The following is a 26,846-nucleotide window of genomic DNA, read 5'->3' on the forward strand; positions in this document are numbered from 1 at the left end:
TGAAGAAATTTCTCCTCATCTCGGTTCTAAATGGCATACCCCGTATCCTGAGACTGTGACCCCTGGTTCTGGACTCCCCAGCCATCGGGAACATCCTCCCTGCATCTAGTCTGCCTAGTCCTGTTAGAATTTTATATGTTTCGATGAGATCACCTCTCATTTTTCTAAACTCTACTGAATATAGGCCTAGTCGACCCAATCTCTCCTCATATGTCAGTCCTGCCATCCCAGGAATCAGTCTGGTAAACCTTCGTTGCACTCCCTCCATGGCAAGGACATCCTTCCTCAGATAAGGAGACCAAAACTCGACACAATACTCCAGATGTGGTCTCACCAAGGCCCTGTATAACTGCAGTAAGACATCCCTGCTCCTGTACTCAAATCCTCTTGCAATGAAGGCCAACATACCATTCGCCTTCCTAACTGCTTGCCGCACCTGAATGGCTCGCTTTCAGAAGGTGATGGCTTCATGCCCCACCCCAGGGTTTGAGTGCACAGTTTAAACTTTTTAATGAGGTCTTAAACCAACTGAGTGGTTCAGATAGAAGTTTATGATTCACCCTGTCGGGAGAGTAGGAAGTTCTCCTGCTATCTTGGCCAACATTCCTCCCCTCTGACCAAAACAGATTAACATTACCCATCCTGGGATCTTACTGTGCACGACATGGCTACCTCTGCAACAACCGTCAACAAAGTAAATCGTTATGTGAAGCAGTTTGAGACATTTTCATGCGTTATTATGATTTATATAAGTTTATTTTATGAAGCTGCAAAGCAGCTCCTTGCCTAGTGGTGGCGCTGATGTGCAATCAGAGGATGGGCAACCCAGCAGCGCCCCCCAGCAGCGATGTTGTGGCACTGCAGCCCTTCAATGCCAACACCGGGAGCGGGGGGAAGGAGTTACTCTGGTGGGCTTTTACAATGTCACAGTGAATACAGCAATTCTCCCGGCGTTGGAAGACGCTGCAAGGCCCCTTCCCCAAACAGCTGGACACTGTTGTTAAGTTGGTTTTATCAGACCAGGAAGATACCAGTTTTGATCCCTAATTTAGAGAAGGAGGGCATTAGTTAGGATATCTATAATTTGCCTCTGAGCTGGGAAGGAGGGACCAGCCCGTTGTTCCATTGCCCGAGGGACCATTGTTGCTCCTGACTGCTGTCCAGAGATTCCTGCTGGAAAATGTAGGACATCAGGAACAACTCGCATTCATATACTGGATTTAAGCTTTAACACAGAAAGTAAAACACCGATAGGCACTTCACATTGGGGGGGGGGGGGGGGGATAAAAAGAACAAGCAGAGCCTTGGTGGATGAGGTGATTGAAAGCTTGGTCGAAGCAGGTTTATTTTTTTTTTAAATGTGGGAGAGAGAACAAGATACCTGGAAAGGGTTTAGAGCGAGCACAAGGTTGCTGCGATGCCCTTCACGGTTGAATATCCCGTCGACGCTGACTCGTGAAGAACGAGCGAGGCAGGGGGGGGGAAGGCTGCCGGGTGGCTTGTTGTGTGTAGCCCGGTTCCATTCAGGAGGGGGAAGAGAGAGAGGGGGAGAGAAAAGAAGGAAATAAAAATCTGTGCCCTCCCGGCCGATTTCCCCCGACCATTTCCCCCAGGTGAAACAAGCAATCGTTCGAAGACAAACTGCAGGATTGCGCATGAGCACTTTCACTTTCCCATTTCCTCGCAGTTGGATTAAAACAAAACTTCCCCTCGGCTCCAGCCTTTGATTCAGAGGAAACTTTAGATATTTTTTTTGTGAATGAGACTGACCCGAATGATACATTGTTGCCGGGGTGGGGGGGAGAAAGAGATACATTTCGGGTGCTGGAATTGACACGTGAAATTGACACATTGTATCCCTTCTCCCCTCTCGGGACTGGCGGCGGCTCCTCGCCTCCAACAACATGGGAGCCGGCAGCAAGGACGAAGTTTATCAAAAGTTCCTGGGTTTCTACGACAAGGCTTTCGTCTCCGGGAACCTGTCGCCCTGCACCGGGGAGGATCAGGTCCGGCAGGGCAGGGACTTTCTGGATTCCGTCCCCACCTCGTGCCAGAGGTTTCAGCTCCTGGATTTCTACCGCCTCGCCCAGGACTTTATTGGACCCAAGCCCAGGCAGGAGCCCAGGGACGCTTTCCGGGTCCTGGGCAAAGCGTTCGAAGTGTTGGAGCTGATTTCCGTCAGCCTGTATCTGTGGCCCTGGCGGAAGGAAATCAAGTCAATCAAGGTTGGTGTGTTCAGGGGGGGAAATGGTGTGGTGATGGCGGTCTCTGCACAGGGTCAGGATTCCTCGGGTAGCAATATGTAGTGACCTGGTAAGCACAGGGTAAGGATTATCTTAGTGACATCGTAGACACGGGGTAAGGATTACTTTAGTGACATCGTAAGCACAGGGTAAGGATTCCTTTAGTGACATCATAAGCACAGGGTAAGGATTCCTTTAGTGATATCGTAAGCACGGGATAAGGATTACTTTAGTGACATCGTAAGCACAGGGTAAGGATTACTTTAGTGACATTGTAAGCACAGGGTAAGGATTACTTTAGTGACATCGTAAGCACAGGGTAAGGATTACTTTAGTGACATCGTAAGCACAGGGTAGGGGTTCCTTTAGTGACATCGTAAGCACAGGGTAAGGATTACTTTAGTGACCTGGTAAGCACAGGGTAAGGATTACTTTAGTGACATCGTAAGCACAGGGTAAGGATTAGAATCATAGAAAATTTACAGCACAGAAGGAGGCCATTCAGCCCATCATGTCCGCGCCGGCTGAGAAATGAGCCACCCAGCCTAATCCCACTTTCCCTACAGGTCGCGGCTCTTCAGGTGCACATCCAGGTATTTTTTAAATGAGTTGAGGGTTTCTGCCTCTACCACCCTCTCGGGCAGTGAGTTCCAGACCCCCACCACCCTCTGGGTGAAAACATTTTTCCTCATTTCCGCTCTAGTCCTTCTACCAATCACTTTAAATCTATGCCCCTGGGTTATTGACCCCTCCGCTAAGGGAAATAGGTCCTTCCTATCCACTCTATCTGGGCCCCTCATCATTTTGTACCCCTCAATCAAATCTCCCCTCAGCCTCCTCTGTTCCAAGGAAAACAGCCTCAGCCTGTCCAATCTGTCATCATAGCAAAAATTCTCCAGTCCTGGCAACATCCTCGTAAATCTCCTCTTCACCCTCTCCAGTGCAATTACATCCTTCCTGTAATGTGGTGACCTGAACTGTACGCAGTACTCAAGCTGTGGCTTAACTCGTGTCTTATACAGTTCTAGCATAACCTCCCTGCTCTTATATTCTATGCCTCTGCTAATAAAGGAAAGTATCCCATATGCCTTCTTAACCACCTTATCTACCTGTCCTGCTCCCTTCAGGGATTTGTGGACATGCACTCCAAGGTCCCTCACTTCCTCTACACCTCTCAGTACCCTCCCATTTATTGTGTATTCCCTTGCCTTGTTTGCTCTCCCCAAATGCATTACCTCACACTTCTCCGGATTGAACTCCATTTGCCACTTTCTGCCCACCTGACCAGTCCTTTGATATCTTCCTGCAGTCTACAGCTTTCCTCCTCACTATCAACCACACGGCCTATCTTTGTGTCATCCACAAATTTCTTAATCATGCCCCCTACATTTAAGTCCAAATCGTTAATATATACCACAAAAAGCAAAAGACCTAGTACTGAACCCTGCGGAACCCCACTGGAAACAGACTTCCAGTCACAAAAACACCCTTCGACCATTACCCTTTGCTTCCTGCCACTGAGCCAATTTTGGATCCAATTTGCCACTTTCCCTTGGATCCCATGGGCTTTTACTTTTTTGACCAGTCTGCCATGTGGGACTTTGTCAAAAGCCTTGCTAAAATCCATGTAGACTACATCAAATGCACTACCCTCATCGACCCTCCTTGTCACCTCCTCGAAAAATTCAATCAAGTTAGTCAGACACAACCTTCCCTTAACAAATCCGTGCTGACTGTCCTTGATTAGTCCGTGCCTTTCTAAGTGATGGTTTATCCTGTGCCTAAGAATTGATTCCAATAATTTGCCCACCACCGAAGATAGACTGACTGGCCTGTAATTCCTCAGTCTATCCCTCTACTCCCTTCTTAAACAACGATACAACGTTAGCAGTCCTCCAATCCTCCGGCACTATGCCTGTATCTGGTGAGGATTGGAAAATGATTGTTAAACCCTCCGCTATTCCCTCCTTGTTTTCTTTTAACAGCCTGGGATACATTTCATCCGGCCCTGGTGATTTATCCACTTTCAAAGATGCCAAACCCCTTAATACTGCCCCTCTCACTATGTTTATCCCATCCAATATTTCACACTCCTCCTCCTTAACTACAATCTCTGTATCATCCCTCTCCTTTGTGAAGACAGATGTAAAGTATTCATTAAGAACCATACCCACATCTTCCGCCTCCACACATAGTTTACCTTTTTGGTCTCTAATAGGCCCTCCTCTTTCCTTAGTTATCCTCTTGCTCTTAATGTATTTATAAAACATCTTTGGGTTTTCTTTGATTTTACCTGCTAATATTTTTTCATGCCCTCTCTTTGCTTTCCTAATTTCCTTTTTAACTTCACCCCTGCACTTTGTATAATCCTCTAAGCTTTCCGTAGTATTGAGTTCCCGGTGTCTATCATGGGCTTTCTTTTTCTGCCTTATCTCACCCTGAATGCTTCTTGACATCGAGGTGAAATCGTAAGCGCGGGGTAAGGATTCCTCCAGTGACACTGTGAGGACAGAGTAAGGATTCCTCCAGTCAGCGTGTGTAGCAGTATCTCAGGTGCAGGATATAGCTTCGTCTTGACACTGCTTATATCTACACGGGAAACACTCTAAGGGTTGCAATTGAGCTGTGCGATCCCAGTAACAAACATTAACTAACAAAAAATAAACCTCGTGACGTCTTTATTTAAATAGCAGATGGAGGGACTTGCCTTGGGTTGGGTTTTCATTGCTAATATCATGCAGCACATCCTCTGTAACCTCTCTACAAACAGTGCACAAAGGAAATATTAATCTTTTTTTAAAACTTCAAAATATAATTAAGTATCACACGGACAATCATTGTGCTTTGTTGCTACAAGTTTTCAGAAGTTTAAATTTAAAAATCGCATCCCGTAAACGCTGAGATGCTCTGGGGATGCTTTGTTTTGAGCCTGTTTTTTTTTCTCCCTCCTCCCCTGGAGGTTGCTAACACGTGATTCTACAGGCCCTGAGCAGCCTCCAGCACAGCAGCCAAATGGCCGTTCCTTACGTGAGAACCAGACAGAGTGAGGGTTGCCTGTAATTTCAACCGTGTGTGGCATCACAGCCACGTGTACCGTGCGTTCTTTATCTCATTCATTATCAGGATGTGAGCGTCATCGTTTATTGCCCACCCCTAGTTGCCCTGAGAAGCTGACGGTGGGCGTCCTTCTTGCTAGGCTACTTCAGAGGGCAGTTAAGAGTCGACCATGTCGGTGTGGGGACTGGAGTCACATGTAGGCCCAGACCGGGTAAGGACGGCAGGTTTCCTTCCTTAAAGTGAACCAGTTGGGTTTTTAACGACAATCCAATTTTTAAAAATCTGGAACTAAAAAAAACCCCGGCCTGGGCCTATATGTGACTCCAGTCCCACACCAACGTGGTTGACTCTTAACTGCCCTCGGAAGTGGCCCAGTAAGTCACTCAGTTTGTATCAAGCTCGTTACCAGCGGTTCAAGAAGAAGACCCACCATCACCTTCTCAGGGCAATAAATGCCAGCCTTGCCAGTGACGCCCACATCCCCAGAATGAATTTTTTTTAAACAAGCCATTTTAAAAGAATTTAACAATCTGGTGCGGTCACATCCACAATTCCTCCTTTTAAAAAGAAAAGGAGGAAAATCCCCTCAGTCTGTGCCTCAGAGTGCCTGGATCTCCCTAGGTCAGGGTGTAGCATAGTGCAAGCGTACTCAGACCGCACTCATCAGACCACACTCACTGTGTGCAGTCCTGGTCCCACCACCGGCGCACTGTGGCTGCAGTGTGGACCATCCACAGGATGCACTGCAGCAACTCGCCAAGGCTTCTTCGACAGCACCTCCCAAACCCGCGACCTCTACCACCTAGAAGGACAAGGGCAGCAGGCGCATGGGAACAACACCACCTGCACGTTCCCCTCCAAGTCACACACCATCCCGACTTGGAAATATATCGGCCGTTCCTTCATCGTCGCTGGGTCAAAATCCTGGAACTCCCTTCCTAACAGCACTGTGGGAGAACCGTCACCACACGGACTGCAGCGGTTCAAGAAGGCGGCTCACCACCACCTTCTCGAGGGCAATTAGGGATGGGCAATAAATGCCGGCCTCGCCAGCGACGCCCACATCCCGTGGACGAATAATAAAAAAAAGAAGGGATGTGCAAACATTTGGAGGGGGTACGGGGAAGATTGAGGGGGTTGCTTCCAAGTGTTGGGGGAGGGGAGGGAAGGGAAAGAGTGCTGAGCGACAAGGAAAGGTTAAAAAAGGTCGATCTGCACAGTGTTGCGAGAGCTTAGATCAGATAAATCCTGAATTCTGCTTTAAAATTAGATGGGGGAATAGAACATAAGAAATAGGAGCAGGAGTAGGCCACACGGCCCCTCGAGCCTGCTCCGCCATTCAATCAGATCATGGCTGATCTTCGACCTCAACTCCACTTTCCCGCCCGATCCCCATATCCCCCTGATTCCCTTAGTGTCCAAAAACACTAAACGACTGAGCATCCGGAGCTCTCTAGGGTAAAGAATTCCAAAGATTCATGAAGGGTCTAGACAGAGTAGATAGAGAGAAACTGTTCCCATTGGCGGAAGGGTCAAAAACCAGAGGACATAGATTTAAGGTGATTGTCAAAAGAACCAAAGGTGACATGAGGAAAAACTTTTTTACGCAGCGAGTGATTTATGATCTGGAATGCACTGCCCGAGGGGGTGGTGGAGGCAGATTCAATCACGGCCTTCAAAAGGGAACTGGATAAATACTTGGAGGGAAAAAAATTTGCAGGGCTACAGGGGAATGGGACTAGCTGGATTGCTCTTGCAGAGAGCCAGCATGGGCTCGATGGGCCGAACGGCCTCCTTCTGTGCTATAACCTTTTTATGATTCTATGATTCACAACCCTCTGAATGAAGAAATTTCTCCTCATCTCAATCCTAAATAGGAGCAGAGATCTGAAATATAAACTTGTGACAAATAAACTTTAATCAGACACCAGCAGAGGTATGATAAAGTCTGCCAGGCAGGGAGTAGAGGCACGGACTTTGTTGGGGTGGATCCCAGCCCAGTCGGAGCCTTTTCTAGCGATCCAGATGTCCAGCGATGGTTCAGACCTCTGATTTGGACTTTCCAGGTGTGGGATCTCTAACTGCGTATGTTGGACTTCCTGTGAGGGTGTACACATCCACTCGTAGTTTCAAGACTGATGATTCTGCACCCCCACCCCTCTACTGTCCTTTCTGCAGTCAGCCACCAGATATTAGAGAGAGAAAATGTGAGAGAGAGAGACTGTGAGCATGAGAGAGAGGGAGCGCACGTGTGTGTGTGTGTGTGTGTGTGTGTGTGTGTGGAGTGAGCATGAATATGTGTGAGAACATAAGAACATAAGAAATTGGAGCAGGAGTAGGCCAATCGGCCCCTCGAGCCTGCTCCGCCATTCAATAAGATCATGGCTGATCTGATCCCAACCACAAATCTAAAGAACACAAGAAGTAGGAGCAGGACCCGGCCACACAGCCCCTGGGCCCTCTCCGCCACCCACAGGGCATTGACCGATCCGAACTCAGCTTCATGTCCAATTTCCTGCCCGCTCCCCATAACCCCTAATTCCCTTTACTTCTAGAAAACTGTCTATTTCTGTTTTAAATTTATTTAATGATGTAGCTTCCACAGCTTCCTGGGGCAGCAAATTCCACAGACCTACCACCCTCTGAGTGAAGAAGTTTCTCCTCATCTCAGTTTTGAAAGAGCAGCCCCTTATTCTAAGATTATGCCCCCTAGTTCCAGTTTCACCCATCTTTGGGAACATCCTTACTGCATCCACCCGATCAAGCCCCTTCACAATCTTATATGTTTCAATAAGATCGCCTCTCATTCTTCTGAACTCCAATGAGTAGAGTCCCAATCGACTCAACCTCTCCTCATATGTCCGCCCCCTCATCCCCGGGATTAACCGAGTGAACCTTTGTACTGCCTCGAGAGCAAGTATGTCTTTTCTTAAGTATGGAGACCAAAACTGTATGCAGTATTCCAGGTGCGGTCTCACCAATGCCCTATATAACTGCAGCAATACCTCCCTGTTTTTATATTCTATCCCCCTAGCAATAAAAGCCAACATTCCGTTGGCTTTCTTGATCACTGCTGCACCTGCATACCAACTTTTTTGAATTTCTTGCACTAGGACCCCCAGATCCCTTTGTACTGCAGTACTTTCCAGTCTCTCGCCATTAAGAAAATAACTTGCTCTCTGATTTTTCCTGCCAAAGTGCATAACCTCACATTTTCCAATATTATATTGCATCTGCCAAATCTCCGCCCACTCACCCAGCTTGTCTATATCCCCCTGCAGGTTTTTTATGTCCTCCTCACTCTCTACTTTCCCTCCCATCTTTGTATCATCTGCAAATTTTGATATGTTGCACTCGGTCCCCTCCTCCAAATCGTTAATATAGATTGTAAAGAGTTGGGGACCCAGCACCGACCCCTGTGGAACACCACTGGTTACTGGTTGCCAGTCCGAAAATGAACCATTTATCCCAACTCTCTGCTTCCTGTTCGATAACCAATCCTCCACCCATGCCAGAATGTTACCCCCAATCCCGTGATTTTTTATCTTAAGTAATAATCTTTTATGTGGCACCTTGTCGAATGCCTTCTGGAAGTCTAAATACACTATGTCCACTGGTTCCCTTTTATCCACCCTGTACGTTATATCCTCAAAGAACTCAAGCAAATTTGTCAGACATGACTTCCCCTTCATAAAGCCATGCTGACTTTGTCCTATTAAATTATGCTTATCTAAATGTTCCGTTACTGTCTCCTTAATAATAGACTCCAAAATTTTACCCACCACAGATGTTAAGCTAACTGGCCTATAATTTCCAGCCTTCTGCCTACTACCCTTTTTAAATAACGGTGTTACATTAGCAGTTTTCCAATCTGCCGGGACCTCTCCTGAGTCCAGGGAATTTTGGAAAACTATCACCAAAGCATCCACAATCCCTACTGCCACTTCCCTCAAGACCCTAGGATGGAAGCCATCAGGTCCAGGGGATTTATCCGCTTTGAGTCCCATTATTTTACTGAGTACCATCTCCTGAGTGATTTTAATCGTATTTAGCTCCTCCCCCCGTAGAGTCCCCTGTTTGTCCAGTGTTGGGATATTCTTAGTGTCCTCTACTGTAAAGACTGAAACAAAATATTTGTTCAGCATTTTTGCCATCTCCATGTTTCCCACCATTAATTTCCCGGTCTCATCCTCTAAGGGACCTACGTTTGCCTTAGCCACCCTTTTTCTTTTTATATAACTATAGAAACTCTTGCTATCTGTTTTTATATTTTTTGCTAATTTCTTTTCATAATCTAACTTCCCTTTTTTAATCAATCCTTTAGTTACTTTTTGCTGTCTTTTGAAGAATTCCCAATCTTCTATCCTCCCACTAAGTTTGGCTACCTTATATGTCCTTGTTTTTAGTCGGATACTATCCTTGATTTCTTTACTTAGCCACGGATGGCTGTCATTTCTTTTACACCCTTTTTTCCTCAGTGGAATATATTTATTTTGAAAGTTGTAAAATAACTCCCTAAATGAACACCACTGCTCATGTACCGTCTTACCCTTTAATCTATTTTCCCAGTCCACTTTAATCAATTCCGCTCTCATACCATCATAGTCTCCTTTATTCAAGCTCAGTATGCTTGTTTGAGAATCAACCTTCTCACCCTCTAATTGGATATGGAATTCAACCATGTTGTGGTCGCTCGTTCCAAGGGGATCCTTAACTAGGACATTATTAATTAATCCTGACTCATTACACAGGACCAGGTCCAAGGTTGCCTGCCCCCTTGTAGGATCAGTTACATACTGCTCAAGAAATCCATCCCTGATGCACTCAATGAACTCGTCCTCAAGGCTGCTCTGCCCAATTTGATTTGTCCAGTTAATATGATAATTAAAATCCCCCATAATTATAGCTGTTCCCTTATTACATGCCCCGACTATTTCCTGATTAATACTTCTTCCAGCAGAGTTGCAACTATTAGGAGGCCTATATACTACGCCCACTAATGTTTTTTTCCCCTTATTATTCCTTATCTCCACCCAAACTGTTTCATTATCTTGATGCTTTGTCCCAATATCATTTATCTGTATTACAGTGATTCCTTCCTTTATTAACATAGCCACCCCACCTCCCCTTCCTTCCTGCCTGTCCTTCCTGATTGTTAAATACCCTGGCATATTTAATTCCCAGTCGTTGTCACCCTGCAGCCATGTTTCTGTAATGGCCACAAGATCATACCCATACGTAGTTATTTGTGCCATTAACTCGTCCATTTTGTTACGAATGCTACGTGCATTCAGATAAAGAACTTTCAAATCTGTTTTGTGACGCTTAGTTCCTGCTTTTTCCTTTTTTAACACTTTACCTATTACTCCATACCTTCTGTCCGTTCCTGTTACGCTTTCCTCTCTCTCCCTGCTCAGGTTCCCAACCCCCTGCCACTTTAGTTTAAACCCTCCCCAACAGCACTAGCAAACACTCCTCCTAGGACAGCGGTCCCGGCCCTGCCCAGGTGCAGACCGTCCGGTTTGTACTGGTCCCACCTCCCCCAGAACCGTTTCCAGTGTCCCAGGAATTTGAATCCCTCCCCCTTGCACCATTCCTCTAGCCACGTATTCATTTGAAATATCCTCCTATTTCTACTCTGACTAGCACGTGGCACTGGCAGCAATCCTGAGATTACTACCTTTGAGGTCCTATTTTTTAATTTAACTCCTAACTCCCTATATTCTGCTTTTAGGACCTCATCCCCTTTTTTACCTATATCGTTGGTGCCTATGTGCACCACGACAGCTGGCTGTTCGCCCTCCCCCTCCAAAATGTTCTTTAGCCGCTCCGAGACGTCCTTGATCCTTGCACCAGGGAGGCAACACACCATCCTGGAGTCTCGGTTGCGGCCGCAGAAACGCCTGTCTATTCCCCTTACAATTGAGTCCCCTATCACTATATCTCTTTCACTCTTTTTCCTCCCAGCCTGTGCAGCAGAGCTACCCATGGTGCCAGGAAGTTGGCTGCTGCTGCCTTCCCCTGATAAGTCATCCCCCACAACAGCATCCAAAGTGGCATATCTGTTTGAGAGGGGGATGGCCACAGGGGACCCCTGCACTACCTGCCTGCACCTCTTACTCTTCCTGGTGGTCACCCATTCACTTCCTGCCTGTATACCCTTTACCTGCGGTGTGACCAACTCGCTAAATGTGCTATCCACGAGTTTCTCTGCATCGCGGATGCTCCACAGTGAGTCCACCCGCAGCTCCAGCTCCGAGATACGATCGGTCAGTAGCTGCAGGTGGACACACTTCCCGCACACATGGTCGGCAGGGACACTGGCAGTGTCCATGACTTCCCACATCTTGCAGGAGGAGCATATCACGGGTGCGAGGTCTGCTGCCATGACTTGCCTTAGCTGAGTTACCCCTTTTAAATTACGTTGAAATTAGAAAATGTTAACTATACTAGGGACCTAGGTTCACTAAAAAAAAAACACGACCTGCTATAAAACCTGCAGATCTTCCCTTTCTTATTACTTTACTTACAGTAAAATGGTAGAAATACTCACCTGAACCTACTCACCAATCAGCTGCCTCCCCTGTGCCGCGTCACTTTCTGACTGGTGACGTCACCCCGAACTGCCGCTGGTCTCAGAGTCTCGCTCTCAGAGTAAGCTCTGGTCTCGCTCTCTCCCGCCGCTCACCGACTGAACTCTCGCTCTCTCCGCGCTGTTTTTATCCCCGCTCTGGTCTCGCTCTCTCCCGCCGCTCACCGACTGAACTCTCGCTCTCTCCGCGCTGTTTTTATCCCCGCTCTGGTCTCGCTCTCTCCCGCCGCTCACCGACTGAACTCTCGCTCTCTCCGCGCTGTTTTTATCCCCGCTCTGGTCTCGCTCTCTCCCGCCGCTCACCGAGAGAGTGTGTGTGTGCATGAGAATGTGAACAACAACAAATTGCATTTATATAGCGCCTTTAATGTAGTAAAACGTAGACGCACTGACTGATAGGTTGTTAAACAGAAAGCTGCTCGGACAAGCTTTCACCCAGACTCTGAAGGTTCGGATGCAGGAGGGTAGCTAGACGTTATTTTGTTTGTCAAGCAAGACAGCCTACTGCTGTGGGGAAGCGTAGCGTGTTCATTATTTTGTATTATTATGCAAAGATGAGTTGCACTACTTGAGATAAGCGATTGCGATCAAAACTGTCGCGCTCCTGAGATTCGCTATTGTGCCGTTAGATATTGGGTAGTGCAGGCACACTCCTGAAAATAAGACGCTCAGAACACTTACAGGGTGACCAGCACCGTTGTATCCAACAGTAAATCTACGTCAAGACCTTAAACTTGTGTAATTGACGCTTTGCCATGTGTTAAGACTACTTGTGCCATTGACAAATAGACCCAGAATAATGGCGAGTGCCACCTTTAAGTGTTGTGTGAATTCTGAGCACAAACAGATCAGGAAGGTTTCGGGTTCCTTCCCAAGTCTGTGCTGAGTTTTCAGATCTCAGCCAGGACGTCAGTGAAGGAGCTACATTTGGCCTCAGTGCCACTGGTCCAGAGGGGGGAGGATCAGCTGAAGCTCTCTTTCCAGACAGCTATCAACTGACCCCTCCTGGAATGCAAAGGCAGAAACAGGTTCAGTTGTGATGCCCACCACAGTCAAATTGCCTGCTGACACTCGCTGTATGAGATGGCAAGTGAAGAATTGCCACCCATGCGAGGTATTGGAGGGCATCCAGTCCCAGTAGAACTGTACCCCAGCACGTGGCTGTGCCTTGAGGTAAGGAGAAACATTTTTTTTTAAATCCATAATTCTGCTAACTGGCACCAAGTCCCACTCATCCATCACCCTCTCCGCTCGCTGACCGACATTGACTCCCGGTCCGGGAACACCTCGATTTTAAAATTCTTGTGTTTCTGTTCAAATCCCTCCATGGCCCTCGTCCCTCCCTATCTCTGTAACCTCCTCCAGCCCTACAACCCTCCGAGATCTCTGCGCTCCTCCAATTCTGGCCTCTTGCACATCCCCGATTTTCATCGCTCCACCATTGGCGGCCGTGCCTTCAACTTTCTCGGCCCTAAGCTCTGGAATTCCCTCCCTAAACCTCTCCGCCTCTCTCTCCTCCTTTAAGACGCTCCTTAAAACCTGCCTCTTTGACCAAGCTTTTGGTCACCTGTCCTAATATCGCCTTATGTGGCTCGGTGTCAGATTTTGTCTGATTACGCTCCTGTGAAGCACCTTGGGACGTTTTAACTACGTTGATGCAAGTTGTTGTTGAGTTATGGATTCTGAAAGCAGACAGATGTGGCGAGGCACCACTCGCTCATCTTACGGTGTCTTTACTCTGGCAGACAGCCTGGAACTCTCTGTTTACACAATAGAGCAGAGGCTGCTGATAGAACCTGAGGTATGTGATGTTTACAGCAATTCCCAGTCGCTGAAGCTCATTATTATTTTTTTTAATCATTCATTCTCGGGATGTGGGCTGTCGCCGGCATTTATTGCCCATCCCTAGTTGCCCCTGAGAAGGTTGGTGGTGGGCCGCCTTCTTGAACCACTGGTAGGAGCTTTGATATAACTGAGTGGCTGACTGAAATGGCTCTTAACGGGTGGAAAATTGTGGGTAATTCCCCAGTCTCCTAAATGCAAACTCTGCAAACTTGCCCCTAGTTACCTCTTTTTGTCCCCACTAGTTACGCTATTTTCCATCTGTAGAGAGCAATTTCAGAGAATGGTTAAGAGTCAGTCACGTTGGTGTGGGGACTGGAGTCACGTATAGGCCCAGACTGGGTAAGGACAGCAGGTTTCCTTCCCTAAAGGATATCCGTGCACCAGTTGAGTTTTTACGATAATCCGACGGTTTTGTGGTCACTTTTACTGACGCCAGCGTTTTATTCCCCAGATATTTTTAAACTGAATTTAAATTCTGAAACTGTTACGGTGGGATTTGAACTCGCGTCCTCTGGATTATTAGTCAGTGACATGATCACTACACTGCCCTACCTGTTCTATCTGGGTTACGAGGGGAAATTTAACAAATTTGTTCCTGGCAAATTGTTCCATGTGCTGAAGGATTCGAGAGGTGACTTGGGGGCAAATTTTCTGAGTTTGCATTTGGCGGGCAGGGGAATTACTGCAATCTTCCATCCGTTAAAATCAATGGAGACGGAAAATCGTGGGCAGGTGCAGCAGTATTGTGGAATCGGAATATTGGCTCTTCGGGGGCAATGTGGAGACGGGAGAGAAATGGCGGGGGTGAGATGTGGAAAAAAAAGTTAAGTACTTTATGCTAACTTACATCGGCTGCCAGTCCAGCAAAGCCTAAATTTTAAAATTCACATCCCTGTTTTCAAATCCCTCCATGGCCCTCGCCCCTCCCTATCTCTGTAACCTCCTACAGCCCTCCGGGATCTCTGCATTCCCCGATTTTCATCGCTGCATCATTGGCAGCCGTGCCTTTGGCTGTCAAGGCCCTAAGCTCTGGAATTCCCTTCCTGAACCTCTCCGCCTCGCTCTCCTCCTTTAAGATGCTCCTTAAAACCTACCACTTTGACCAAGCTTTTGGTCACCTGTCCTAATATCTCCTTATAGGAACAGGAGTAGGCTATTCAGCCCCTCGTGCCTGCTCCGCCATTTGATAAGATCGTGGCTGATCTGTGATCTAACTCCATATACCTGCCTTTGGCCCATATCCCTTAATACCTTTGGTTGCCAAAAAGCTATCTATCTCACATTTAAAATTAGCAATTGAGCTAGTATCAATTGCCGTTTGCGGAAGAGAGTTCCAAACTTCTACAACCCTTTGTGTGTAGAAATGTTTTCTAATCTCACTCTTGAAAGGTCTGGCTCTAATTTTTAGACTGTGCCCCCTACTCCTAAAATCCCCAACCAGCGGAAATAGTTTCTCTCCATCCACCCTATCCGTTCCCCTTAATATCTTGTCTGATTACACTCCTCTGAAGCGCCTTGGGACGTTTTACTACATTAAAGGCGCTGTATAAATGCACGTTGTTGTTGTGTAGCACCACCCGGTGTGGAGCACGCTCATACAGAGCAGGAAGATCCCACCTCCAACCTCTTGAGAGTTAGCGGATTGCAACTGAGCCAACAATTCAGGCGCTACAATTGGGCCTCAGCAGCCCCAAGCTCGGGAGGAGGGGAAAAGAATTCAACCAGGGTTCCCACTGCTGGCGGTTGTGCGAAAGTGCGTGTTAGGCGAGGACAGGGTTGGGTCTCTGCTGTGATGCTCCCTGTGGTCGAGCAGCCAGTCCGCACTCCTTGGCGAGCTCGCAGGTGAGGAGGTGTAGGATGGCGGTTGGCTCCTGCGGGCGGTGAGCGTCTATCGAAGAGGGAGGCAAAAACTAGGGTGGAAAGGCACCAGCCCCATCGAGCCAAATAGTACTCACCTCATCATAAAAGTCTTGTATCCAAAACATACAGCTGACCTGCTGTGCAAAAAAAATATATCATTCGCTGTCAATAGAGTCGCCAACTCTGGTTGGCCGTATTCCAGGAAGTTTCATCACATGACCTCCTGCCTCGAACCGCCCCACCCCCACCCTCCTGCCATTGGTCGCCCGACATGTCCATCCTCATAGGGCGCCGCCCATCCCACGGCCAATTGGAAAGTGAACAGATTCTGCCTTTCCCGATTGGATGGTATTTGACTGTCAGTCAAACAGCCAAACATCACCGATATTTTTGTGACTAATAAAAGTATTCAAAGAAAACGTAAAAAACACCCCATTTTTTTTTAAATGCCCCAGTGAATTTTTCTTCTGGGTTGTTTTGCAGCCCTGTCCTGGAGATTGGTCTTTAATTCCTGGAGACTCCAGGCCAATCCTGGAGGGTTGGCAACCCTAGACCCTAATGAAGTGCGACTGTAGCTCAGTTGGTTGTGGGTTTAAGCCTTCACTCCAGGACCTGAGCACATAACCTAGGCTGACACTCCAGGGAGTGCTGCATTGTCGGGTGAGACATTAAGCTGAGGCCCTGTCTGCCTGTTCAGGTGGATGTAAAAGATCCCGTGGCATTATTTTGAAGAAGAGCAGGGGAGTTCTCCCCGGTGTCCTGAGGCCAATATTCGTCCCTCAAGCCAATCCATGGGGAACAGATAAACGGGCCGATCATCTCATTGCTGTTTGGGCAGTCGTGACGAATGTCTGTCGTATTTCAAAACTAGGGGGCCATAAAAATAAGACAGTCACTAATAAATCCAATGGGGAATTCAGGAGAAACTTCTTTACCCAGAGAGAATCTGGCACTCGCTACCACAAGGAGTAGTTTAAGCGACTAACATAGACTCGTTTAAGGGGAAGCTCGATAAACACGAGGGAGAAAGGAAGTGAAGGATATGTTTATAGGGTGAGATGAAGTAGGGAGGGAGGAGGTTCGTGTGGAGCATAAACACCAGCATAGACCAGTTGGGCTGAATGGCCTGTTTCTGTGCTGTAAATTCTATGTAATTCTATTTGGCTTCGTAATGGTGGTGACTGCACTTCAAAGTAATTCATAGCATGGGAAGCGCTGTGGGACATTTCTGAGAAACTCTATAAGGTGCAGTACAGAGATTAGTTTCTCTTTAAAGCCGCCATACGTACCAACAATAGAATAGAATAGTTATTACATCCCAGCATGCCGTTGCCATGGAAAGAGTCAGTGCACAGAGCGGATCCAGATCTCGGGCATTACACTGGGCGGGGGTGGGGGTGGTGGGGGGGTTGGTGGGGGTACGGGGTACGGGAGGAAGAGGAGATTAGAAACCAGCCCTCCTCCTCCTCCTCCTCAGCTAAAGTCACTCTTCTTTTAAAAGGTTTTTATGAAGCTCGCTGATGTTACAGGACGGCCCAGTTAACCATCCAGTCAACTCCGCCCACACGAATGCATTGACATTGAAAGGGCAGAGGGCAGAGGGGAATTTCCCCACCTCCTCATCGCGAATCACCAACAGGTTCAGTTTCATGACGTTACGAGCAACTCTTGCAAACATAAAGGCCTCCGGGGGACATACGAACTTACGAATTAAGAGCAGGAGGAGGCCATTCGGCCCCTCGAGCCTGCTCTGCCATTTGATAAGATCATGGTTGATCTGATTGCGACCTTAACCCTACTTTCCCGTCTACCCACTATAACCTTTGACTCCCTTGTTAATCAGGAATCTATCTAACTCAGCCTTAAAATATTCAATGACCCTGCCTCCACCGCTCTCTGGGGAAGCGAGTTCCACAGACTCACGACCCTCTGAGAGAAAAAATTTCTCCTCCTCTCCGCCTTAAATGGGAGACCCCTTATTTTTAAACTGTGGCCCCCAGTTCTAGTCTCTCCCACAAGAGGAAACATCCCCTCAGCATCTACCCCTTCTAGTCCCCTCAGGATCTTATATGTTTCAATAAGATCACCTCTCATTCTTCTAAACTCCAATGTATACAGGCCCAACTTGTCCAATCTTTCCACATAAGATAATCCCCTCATCCCACGAATCAGTCGAGTGAACCTTCTCTGAACTGCCTCTAAACCAATTATGTCCTTTCTTAAATAAGGAGACCAAAACTGCACACAGTATTCTAGATGTGGTCTCACCAATGCCCTGTACAACTGTAGCAAAACATCTCGACTTTTATATTCCATTCCCCCTTGCAATAAATGACAACATCCCATTTGCCGCCCTAATCGCTTGCTGTACCTGCATACTAACATTTTGTGATTCATGTACTCGGACACCCAGATCCCTCTGTACCTCAGGGGAGGGGAGGAATCGCTACAACGAATGCCTCAAATACCAGGAGATGCGGAAGACCCCACCCCCCCCCCAATCCCCCGCTTCCGGTGAACTGTCCAATCCAAATAAACTGCACCCCTGACACTGGAACCTGAGTCAGCAGGAACCCTCTCCCCGCACTCAGAACTATTTGTCTCTCCAGTAAGGACAGAAACACTCAGCAAGTCGTTCAGCTTGTCTGGAGAGAGGAACGTGGGGTTAATGTTTCGCTAGAATTGGTTTATCGCAAAAGGTCATCAACCTGAAACATTATCCCCACCTTCCTCCCCCGACCCGCTGAGTGTTTCCAGCATTTTGCTGCTTTTATTTCGGATTTATAGCAACTGTGATATTTTGCTGTTTCTTTTATCTTGCTGTTTATCTCAGACGCAGATTGGGCGATCGCTTTGCTGAACACCTCCACTCAGTCCGCGAGGGTGACCCTGACCTGCCATTTTAACTCCCCCGTCCTTCTCCCACTCTGACCTCTCTGTCCTCGGCCTCTTACACTGTTCCAATGGAGCTCAACGGAAGCTCGAGGAACAGCACCTCATCTTTCGATTAGGCACTTTACAACCTTCCGGACTCAACACTGATTTCAATAACTTCAGATCAGAACCACTGCTCCCGTTTTTTCGGACAGCAGGTGCTGGTAACGGTTCTGATGTGACCATTTACACCTCCTCTGGACTCATCTTTTGTTTCTTTACCTGTCCCATTCCCACCCTCCTCGCCTTGCACCATCGTCCCTTTTGTCATTTAATCACTCCCGCCCTCCACCCTATCACAGACCCTCCCTTTTGTTCTTTCCTCCTCTCCCCCTCCCCCACACCTTTCTCAGGCTCTGTACTTGCTTAAAAACAGTCTAATCTACAACTTCTTCCAGTTCTGATGACCTGAAACGTTAACTCTGTTTCTTTCTCCAAAGTTGCTGCCTGATGTACTGAGTATTTCCAGCATTTTCTGTTTTTGTTTCAGATTTCCAGCATCTGCAGTATTTTGCTTTTTATTTATCTTTTTAATGTTTTCTGTTTTGGTTTTTCCACACAAACTTTCCATCACTCTCTCCACACTCCAGGATGGCTGGTGAAAGAAAGAAAGACTTGCATTTCTATAACGCCTTTCATGACCTGAGAACGCCCCCAAAGCACTTCACAGACAATTAAGGATGCTACCGGGACTTGATGGTTTGACTTATAGGGAGAGGTTGGATAGACTGAGACTTTTTTCCCTGGAGAGTAGGAGGTTTAGGGGTGATCTTATAGAAGTCTATAAAATAATGAGGGGCATAGATAAGGTAGATAGTCAAAATCTTTTCCCAAAGGTAGGGGAGTCTATAACGAGGGGACATAGATTTAAGGTGAGAGGGGTGAGATACAAAAGGGTCCAGGGGGGCAATTTTTTCACTCAAAGGGTGGTGAGTGTCTGGAACGAGCTGCCAGAGGCAGTAGTAGAGGCGGGTACAATTTTGTCTTTTAAAAAGCATTTGGACAGTTACATGGGTAAGATGGGTGTAGAGGGATATGGGCCAAGTGCAGGCAATTGGGACTAGCTTAGTGGTATAAACTGGGCGACATGGACATATTGGGCCGAAGGGCCTGTTTCCATGTTGTAAACTTCTATGATTCTATAAGTACTTTTTGAAGTGTAGTCACTGTTGTAATGTAGGAAACGCAGCAGCCAATTTGCACACAGCAAGATCCCACAAACAGCAATGTGATAATTTGTTTTTTAGTGATGTTGGTTGAGGGATAAATATTGGCCAGGATACCGGGGAGAACTCCCCCTGCTCTTCTTCAAGATAGTGTCTGTGGGATCTTTTACGTACATCCGAGAGGGCAGACAGGGCCTCAGTTTTAATGTCACATCCGAAAGACAGCAGCTCCAACAGTGCAGCACTCCCTCAGGGGGTGTCGGCCTAGATTACTTGCTCAAGTCCCTGGAGTGGGGCTCGAACCCACGACCTGCTGACTTACAGGAGAGAGTGCTGCCCACTGAGCCACAGAGGGAACTGGGATTCTCACACTGGTTCCACAGGGAGCGCTGCTGACACGGACGTTTGGGTCAGTACGTAACAAACTCACTTAAGTGGAAGCGTCCCAAAGCTTCTGGGGATCCCTGCAGCTCACTCCAGCAGCGTGCTGTCAAATGGTTAATTCCACAATATTCTATCCCACCTTTTACTAGACTTTATATAAAGACACACTTTCAGTTTAGTGGTAAAACTACCAAATTTACTTGGGTTCATTTACTTTGTCTGACTGGACAATCACAAGACAGAGCTGCATTTATATAGTTGTCTATCATTTAAATAGACTTCTGTCATTTCATAGAATCTTACAGCACAGAAAGAGGCCATTTGGCCCATCGTGCCTGTGCCGGCTCTTTGAAAGATCTATCCACTCGGTCCCCCTCCCCCTGTTCTTTCCCCTTAAACCCTGCAAATTTTTCCTTTTCAACTATTTATCCAATTCCCTTCTGAAAGTTACTATTGAATCTGCTTCCACCACCCTTTCGGGCAGCGCATTCCAGATCATAACAACTCGCTGCGTAAAATTATTTCTCCTCATCTCCCCTCTGGTTCTTTTGCCAATTATCTTAAATCTGTGTCCTCTGGTTACCGACCCTCCTGCCACTGGAAACAGTTTCAAAACCCATCATAATTTTGAACATCTCTATTAAATCTCCCCTTAACCTTCTCTGCTCTGAGGAGAACAATCCCAACTTCTCCAGTCTATCCACATAACTGAGGTCCCTCATCCCTGGCACCATTCTGGTAAATCTCCTCTGCACCCTCTCCACGGCCTTGACATCCTTCCTAAAGTGTGGTGCCCAGAATTGAACACAATACTTCAGCTGTGGCCTAACCAGTGATTTACAAAGGTTGAGCATAACTTCCTTGCTTTTGTACCCTATGCCTCTATTAATAAAGCCCAGGATCCCATTAGCTTTTTTAACAGCCTTCTCAACCTGTCCTGCCACCTTCCAACATTTCTGTATGTGCACCCACAGGTCGCTCTGTTCCTGCACCCCCTGTAAAATTGTACCATTTAGTTTATATTTTTATAGACCCCTATCATTTAAATAGACCCCTACCATTAAAAGGGAGCAGGAAAAAAGCATTCAAGCAAAATTTAAAGGGAATGTGCCAATTAAAGGGGAGTGTCACATTAAGGTGGCAAAAATCCTGGAAGCCTTTGAAAAGACTGTAAAGACATCTCAAACCATTAGGAGCGTTTCTTAGCTTCCCCACCCCGCCCCCCCCCCCAAAGCTGAGGGGGGGTGAGGTGAAGCTGAGAAGTGAGGGGCAAGTGAGGGGCACCTGATTCCCTGTTTAATGGCGATTGGGGTGGGGCTGGTTGCTACACGAGGTGGTCTCAAGTAAGGTTGCCCTCCCTGTCATTCCACGACGCCCGTCCCTTGCAAGGTGGAGGAGCCAAATTCTCAGGCAGCACCTGACTCCTACAGTGCCAGCCCAGTGTGTGGCATCGTCGTCCCAGGTGGGTTTGGCCCCGATTGGCTCGCCCGATTTTCCCGCCAGCAAATTTGGAAGGCCCGATTGGAAAATCCAGGCTTTGATGTCTAGGCTCGCCCTTGAAGAGTGGCCTCTTGACAACAACAACTTGCATTTATATAGCGCCTTTAATGTAGTGAAACATCCCAAGGTGCTTCATAGGAGCGATTATCAAACAAAAGGAGCCACATAAGGAGATATTAGGACAGGTGACCAAAAGCTTGGTCAAAGAGGCAGGTTTTAAGGAGCGTCTTAAAGGAGGAGAGAGAGGTGGAGAGATTAAGGGAGGGAATTCCAGAGCTTAGGGCCTAGACAGCTGAAGGCACGGCCGCCAATGGTGGAGCGATGGAAATCAGGGATGTGCAAGAGGCCAGAGTTGGAGGAGCGCAGAGATCTCGGAGGGTTGTAGGGCTGGAGGAGGTTACAGAGATAGGGAAGGGGTGAGGCCATGGAGGGATTCGAAAACAAGGAGGCAAATTTTTAAATCGAGGCGTTGCCGGACCGGGAGCCGATGTAGGTCAGCGAGCAACGGGGGGTGATGGGTGAACGGGACTTGGTGCGAGTCAGGATACGGGGCAGCAGAGCTGGTGCCTTCAGGAGAGCAGGCAGGGGGAGAAAATTGGGGGTCAGAAGAGAAGGAGATAAAACTTTTGATTATCGTTGCTTGGAAAAACTAACGCAGTGGTATTTACTTCAGACTTTCACAGGAGCTTTTGTCTACTTCATCCAACCTGTGTTTCCTCATGACGTTCTCCAAGGGATTTTGGAAAAGATGGGATACACTCAGAAAGGTGCCAGCGAGTATGTCATGTCAAAGCAAGTCAACAAGGAGGAAGTTGGTCAGCTTGGCTTTGAATTTTTCCTGGCGAGGGCAGAGTGTGAAGTGATGCAGGAAATGCTGGGCCAAGCAACGCAGAGCGGTTGTGGGGAGATCGTCCAGATAAGGTCCAGGCTGCCCCTTAATCAGGCCGACTGCGTGAAACGCTTGAACGCCACGGCAACCGGAGCAGCAACGCCAGGCGAAGGTGACGCCCTGGGAAACGAGGGCCTGCGTTCCGCCGACCACCGCCCCGCCGAGCCAGAGTCGCCGAGTGCGCCTTTGCCGCTGGCCGATGTCAAGCGCGAAGAAACCCTCGGGCTGCGGGCTGCTCCCCCCGAGGATGGGGAGTCCGAAGCGGCTATCGATCCACTGTCCACCTCGAGATTGCCACCGGACAGCATCGACCTGTACAGCGAATACACCGATATTGCCATCGCCACCGACTTAGTATACCCGGAAGCTTTGGCTCAGAAGTTGTCCGAAGCCGGGTGCCCAGGTGGAGAATTGGAGCAGGGCAATTCTCTTCTGGTCCTGGATGAGTCTCTGATGCGAAAAGCCCAAGCGGAATCTCTCGTAAAACTGTCCCCGGGGAAAACTGGGCCTCTCTCCTTGAGCCCCTTCTCCAACTCGACCGTCGTTGCAACCTCATCGGAAAATAAGAATCCGAAGAATAAAGACTGGGAGGCCCTGGACCAGAAGTGCCCACTGAAGCCTGGTCTGCTAGATGCTCCCAGCCAGAAGTATCCAGAGGACAACTGGTCTGGTAAAAGCTATCAGCTGTTGGACAGCGTCTCCTCGCTCAAGTATGCGGGCTTCATGAATGGGAATGCCAACAGTCGGAAAAAAGGCTACGTCTCTGCCGTTGAAATTGAGCTGAAGAACATAGAGGCAGATAAACTGCCCTACCCAATAGCCGAGACTGCAGGGCCAGCTCTCTTCCACCACACTGACCACTTCAGAGCCCCTGACTCCCAATGTGTGCGATTGAGTCACCCTGAGCCACCTGCTGCCAAACCTCTTCAGAACCAGCAGAGTCTCGCTGGCCCCCAGTTGTCAGCTTGCCGACCCTCCAGCGTCCCTGAGTGCTGCGTGTGCTCCCCGGCGGAGCTGCTCGGGGGGCGGCCGCTGCTCGACCACCCCCACCTCGCGGCCAACTCGACGCAGGAGAGCGGGGGCAAGATTGTCAGGGAGCCCCCGCAGTCTTTCTACATCCCGCCCGGCAGCATGGAGGGGAAGGCACCCTCGGCCATGTCTTGCAATACTTGTGGGACTCCGATCTGCCCCAACTGCAACTCGGAGCTCACCGCAGGCCAGTGTCAGACACTCACCACGGAATGTCTTCAAATCCAGGAGGTTGGCGATACCACCGACACCTATCTCTACGTGAGCAAGTTGAAGGGTAGGAAAGTCGATCTCGGTGAGGGAGAGTCCATAAGATGCAACCGCTGCAAGAAAGGCGGAGGCCTTTAGAGCCAGCTCCTCGATGGGGCTTCCTTGATGGTTGAGCTGGTAACTGAGCCAAACTGACTGGGGGAATGTCTCAGGGGTGCAATTCCCAGACTCTGCTGAGTCAGCTGATCTCGGCCTGCTTGCTTGCAGAAGGGGCTACATTTGGCCCCTGGGATAGGGAGGGGAAAATCGGCCAGGGTTCCTGCTCCTGCTGCCTAACAAGTGAATGCTGTTTGGAAAATGCGCGCATGTGGTTGTCAGGTGACGCCCCCTAGAGACAAATAGCCTAGTCCTGCACAAGAAAAATGGCCATTTGGGTGAGGTACTGAGGGTGCTGGAATACCCTGGTCATCGCCTTCAGCAGAGGAGGGGAGAAATTAACAGCAACATACTGATCGAAACATGACAGCCAATTGCCATTGAATGCCTCAGTGAGTGGACCCTCCTTTATGGCCATTTTAGCCAAAATAGATCCTTTGCCCCCAATGATTCCTTCTGTCAATTTGTGCTAACTAGTCAACCTTTATGTTTTCATTGAGAAACCCAGAGAAAAGGCTGAGTCCCAGCTTGCTATAGGGAGCAGCCATGATAAAGAGTGAGGAGAAGGATGAGGTAAGTGATGTAACTGCTGATCATTGAGGAAGATGAGCCTTTTGTTTTTAGTTCATTGATGTGGGCGTCGCTGGAAAGACCGGCATTTATCGCCCATCCCTAGTTGCCCCGGAGGAGGTTGGTGATGGGCCGCCGCCTTGAACCGCTGGTAGTGGTTTTTGATACAACCGAGTGCCTTGCTAGGCCCCTACAGAGGGCAGTTAAGAGTCAACCACGTTGGTGTGGGGACTGGAGTCACATACAGGCCCAGACCGGGTAAGGACGGCAGGTTTCCTTCCCTAAAGGATCATTAATGAACCAGTTGTGGTTTTTAATGACAATCCCACGGCTTCATGGTCACCTTTACTGACGCCATCTTTTTTTATTTCCTGATTTTTTTTTTAAAAAACTGAATTCAAATTCTCAAACTGGGGTTTGAACTCACGTTCTCTGGATTAATAGTCCAGTAACATCACCAGGACAGCAATGGAGGTGGACTGTGGATCATCCATGAGAGCAGAGTCTCTTTCCTCAACTGGTTTAGTGCCCCTGTTTAGTGAATTGGATCAGCACCTTTTGCCAGGCCCAAGAGCAGATGGGCGAAAGCGAAGTGGGAGGGGGGTCTGGAGGGGGGTGAGGCAAGAATAAACTTGGGGTTGATAGCTGGTGGTCTCATGGGTTGAGTTCTATGGTGACTCTTTGCCAAGCCAGGCTCCCTCACGAGGCCAGAGTATGGGTCAGAGTTGAGGCCATAACCCTGTAGGGCCAATTCTGTGACCCCCCCCCCCCCCCCCCACATCTAGCGATGCTCCTATACTGGGAGCAGAGTCTCTCAAACTTTCCCCTCTGCACCTCTGCTGATGAAAAGTCACCGATAGCCTTAATTACTAACATCGCCATGTCCCCAGGCACAGAGGTGACCACCTCTGCCCCTACCTCTCCCCCCCCCACCCTCACCTTCGCTGAAAGCCTCACCTAAGCCTTGATCGTCTCCAGCTCAACCTCCAGTGGTGCTCTCGCTGCTTTCCTCCGCTCCATCCTACTCAAACTGCAACTCATCCAAAATTCCTCTGTCGTGCCCTATCCCATAGAAACTGCGCCCCCCCCAACTCCACCACCCCCTCCCACCCCCCCTGTCACCAATGGGCACAGCCTGCAATATTAGTTTATTGATTTTTCCCCCCCCCCCCCCCCCATATTTTACTTTGTTATTTAAATTTTAAAAAGTTATTTTGGATAGGTGCCTCGCCCTTCCTGGAAATATTCGTGGCGTTGCCCTTTTAAGGGTCACAGGAACGACATTTGCTTTGTGGTTTGGGGGTCACGACTTTTTACTAGACAATGATACTAAATACTGCCTACTTAGTGTGCCGTCAAACCCACACACAGATTTGTCTGTAAAATGCACCTTACAAACAAGGGAGAAGTGCAGGAATATCATCAGACCTGTTCCCTCCCGGGATGACCCGTGCTGTCTGATTCTGGGAATCCTTTTGATGATTGAAACTCGTGACAGAGAAAGTCCAGTTATCAGGGGGGGCTGCCTTTTAAACAAGGCTATGCACAGCCACCAGCCCAGTTTTAGGAACGTAGGAACAGGAGTGGGCCATTCAGCCCCTCGAGCCTGTTCCGCCATTCAATTAGATCATGGCTGATCTGTATCTTAACTCCATTTAACCGCCTTGGTTCCGTAACCGTTAATACCCTTGCCTAACAAAAATCTATCGATCTCAGTTTTGACATTTTCAATTGACCCCCAGCCTCAACAGCTTTTTGGGGGAGAGAGTTCCAGATTTCCACTCCCCTTTGTGTGAAGAAGTGCTTCCTGACATCACCCCTGAACGGCCGAGCTCTCATTTTAAGGTTATTCCCACTTGTTCTGGACTCTCCCACCAGAGGAAATAGTTTCTCTCTATCTACCCTATCAACTCCTTTAATCATCTTAAACACCTCAATTAGATCACCCCTTAATCTTCTATATTCAAGGGAATACAAGCCTAGTCTATGCAACCTGTCCTCATAATTTATCCCTCTTATTTCCTTTTAGAAGTACATGTAGCAAGCTCTCGCTTTTTAAATGCTCCACCCAGTCAATTCCTGGACTGGGAAATGGATAAAGTGTGTACCCAGATAACCAGCGCAGACCCCCCCAAATCACAGAGCTCCGTTTGCTTTTTTTTGTGTGTGTGTGTTCAAACATTTAATAAATTTGTCCAATCTTGTAATTCAATTTTTGCAAACTTGCTGCCCGGTTATGTCAGCTTGAGACAGTGTGTGTGTGTGTGGGGGGTAGTTGTGCACACACACGAGTAAGGCTGTGTTCACACGCGTGTGTAAACCAACACAAGGGTTTGAACCTCTGCTGAAATGCTCTGTACGTTTTTATTGTTGATTTTGTTCAATAATGCCTAATAAATATTAAAAAGTGA

The 26,846-nt window shown here is 48.1% G+C and overlaps 1 protein-coding gene across 1 annotated transcript; it reads left to right on the top strand.

The window, feature by feature from the left end:
* Positions 1-1,637: 1,637 nt before the first annotated feature.
* si:ch211-189a15.5 (uncharacterized) lies at positions 1,638-26,846 on the top strand. The gene is made up of 2 exons (XM_067998170.1): positions 1,638-2,225; positions 22,255-26,846. The coding sequence occupies exons 1-2, from the start codon at positions 1,905-1,907 to the stop codon at positions 23,845-23,847; spliced, it is 1,914 nt and encodes a 637-aa protein (XP_067854271.1). The 5' UTR covers positions 1,638-1,904; the 3' UTR covers positions 23,848-26,846.

This window comes from Heptranchias perlo, chromosome 16, assembly GCF_035084215.1.
Source record: "Heptranchias perlo isolate sHepPer1 chromosome 16, sHepPer1.hap1, whole genome shotgun sequence".
In the NCBI taxonomy this organism is placed as follows: domain Eukaryota; kingdom Metazoa; phylum Chordata; class Chondrichthyes; order Hexanchiformes; family Hexanchidae; genus Heptranchias; species Heptranchias perlo.

Excerpts from the sequence above, each read along its gene's own strand:
- si:ch211-189a15.5 (XM_067998170.1), top strand. The coding sequence starts at position 1,905 with ATGGGAGCCGGCAGCAAGGACGAAGTTTATCAAAAGTTCCTGGGTTTC. Across the intron at positions 2,226-22,254 it reads AGGAAATCAAGTCAATCAAG|ACTTTCACAGGAGCTTTTGT; the intron begins GTTGGTGTGTTC and ends TATTTACTTCAG.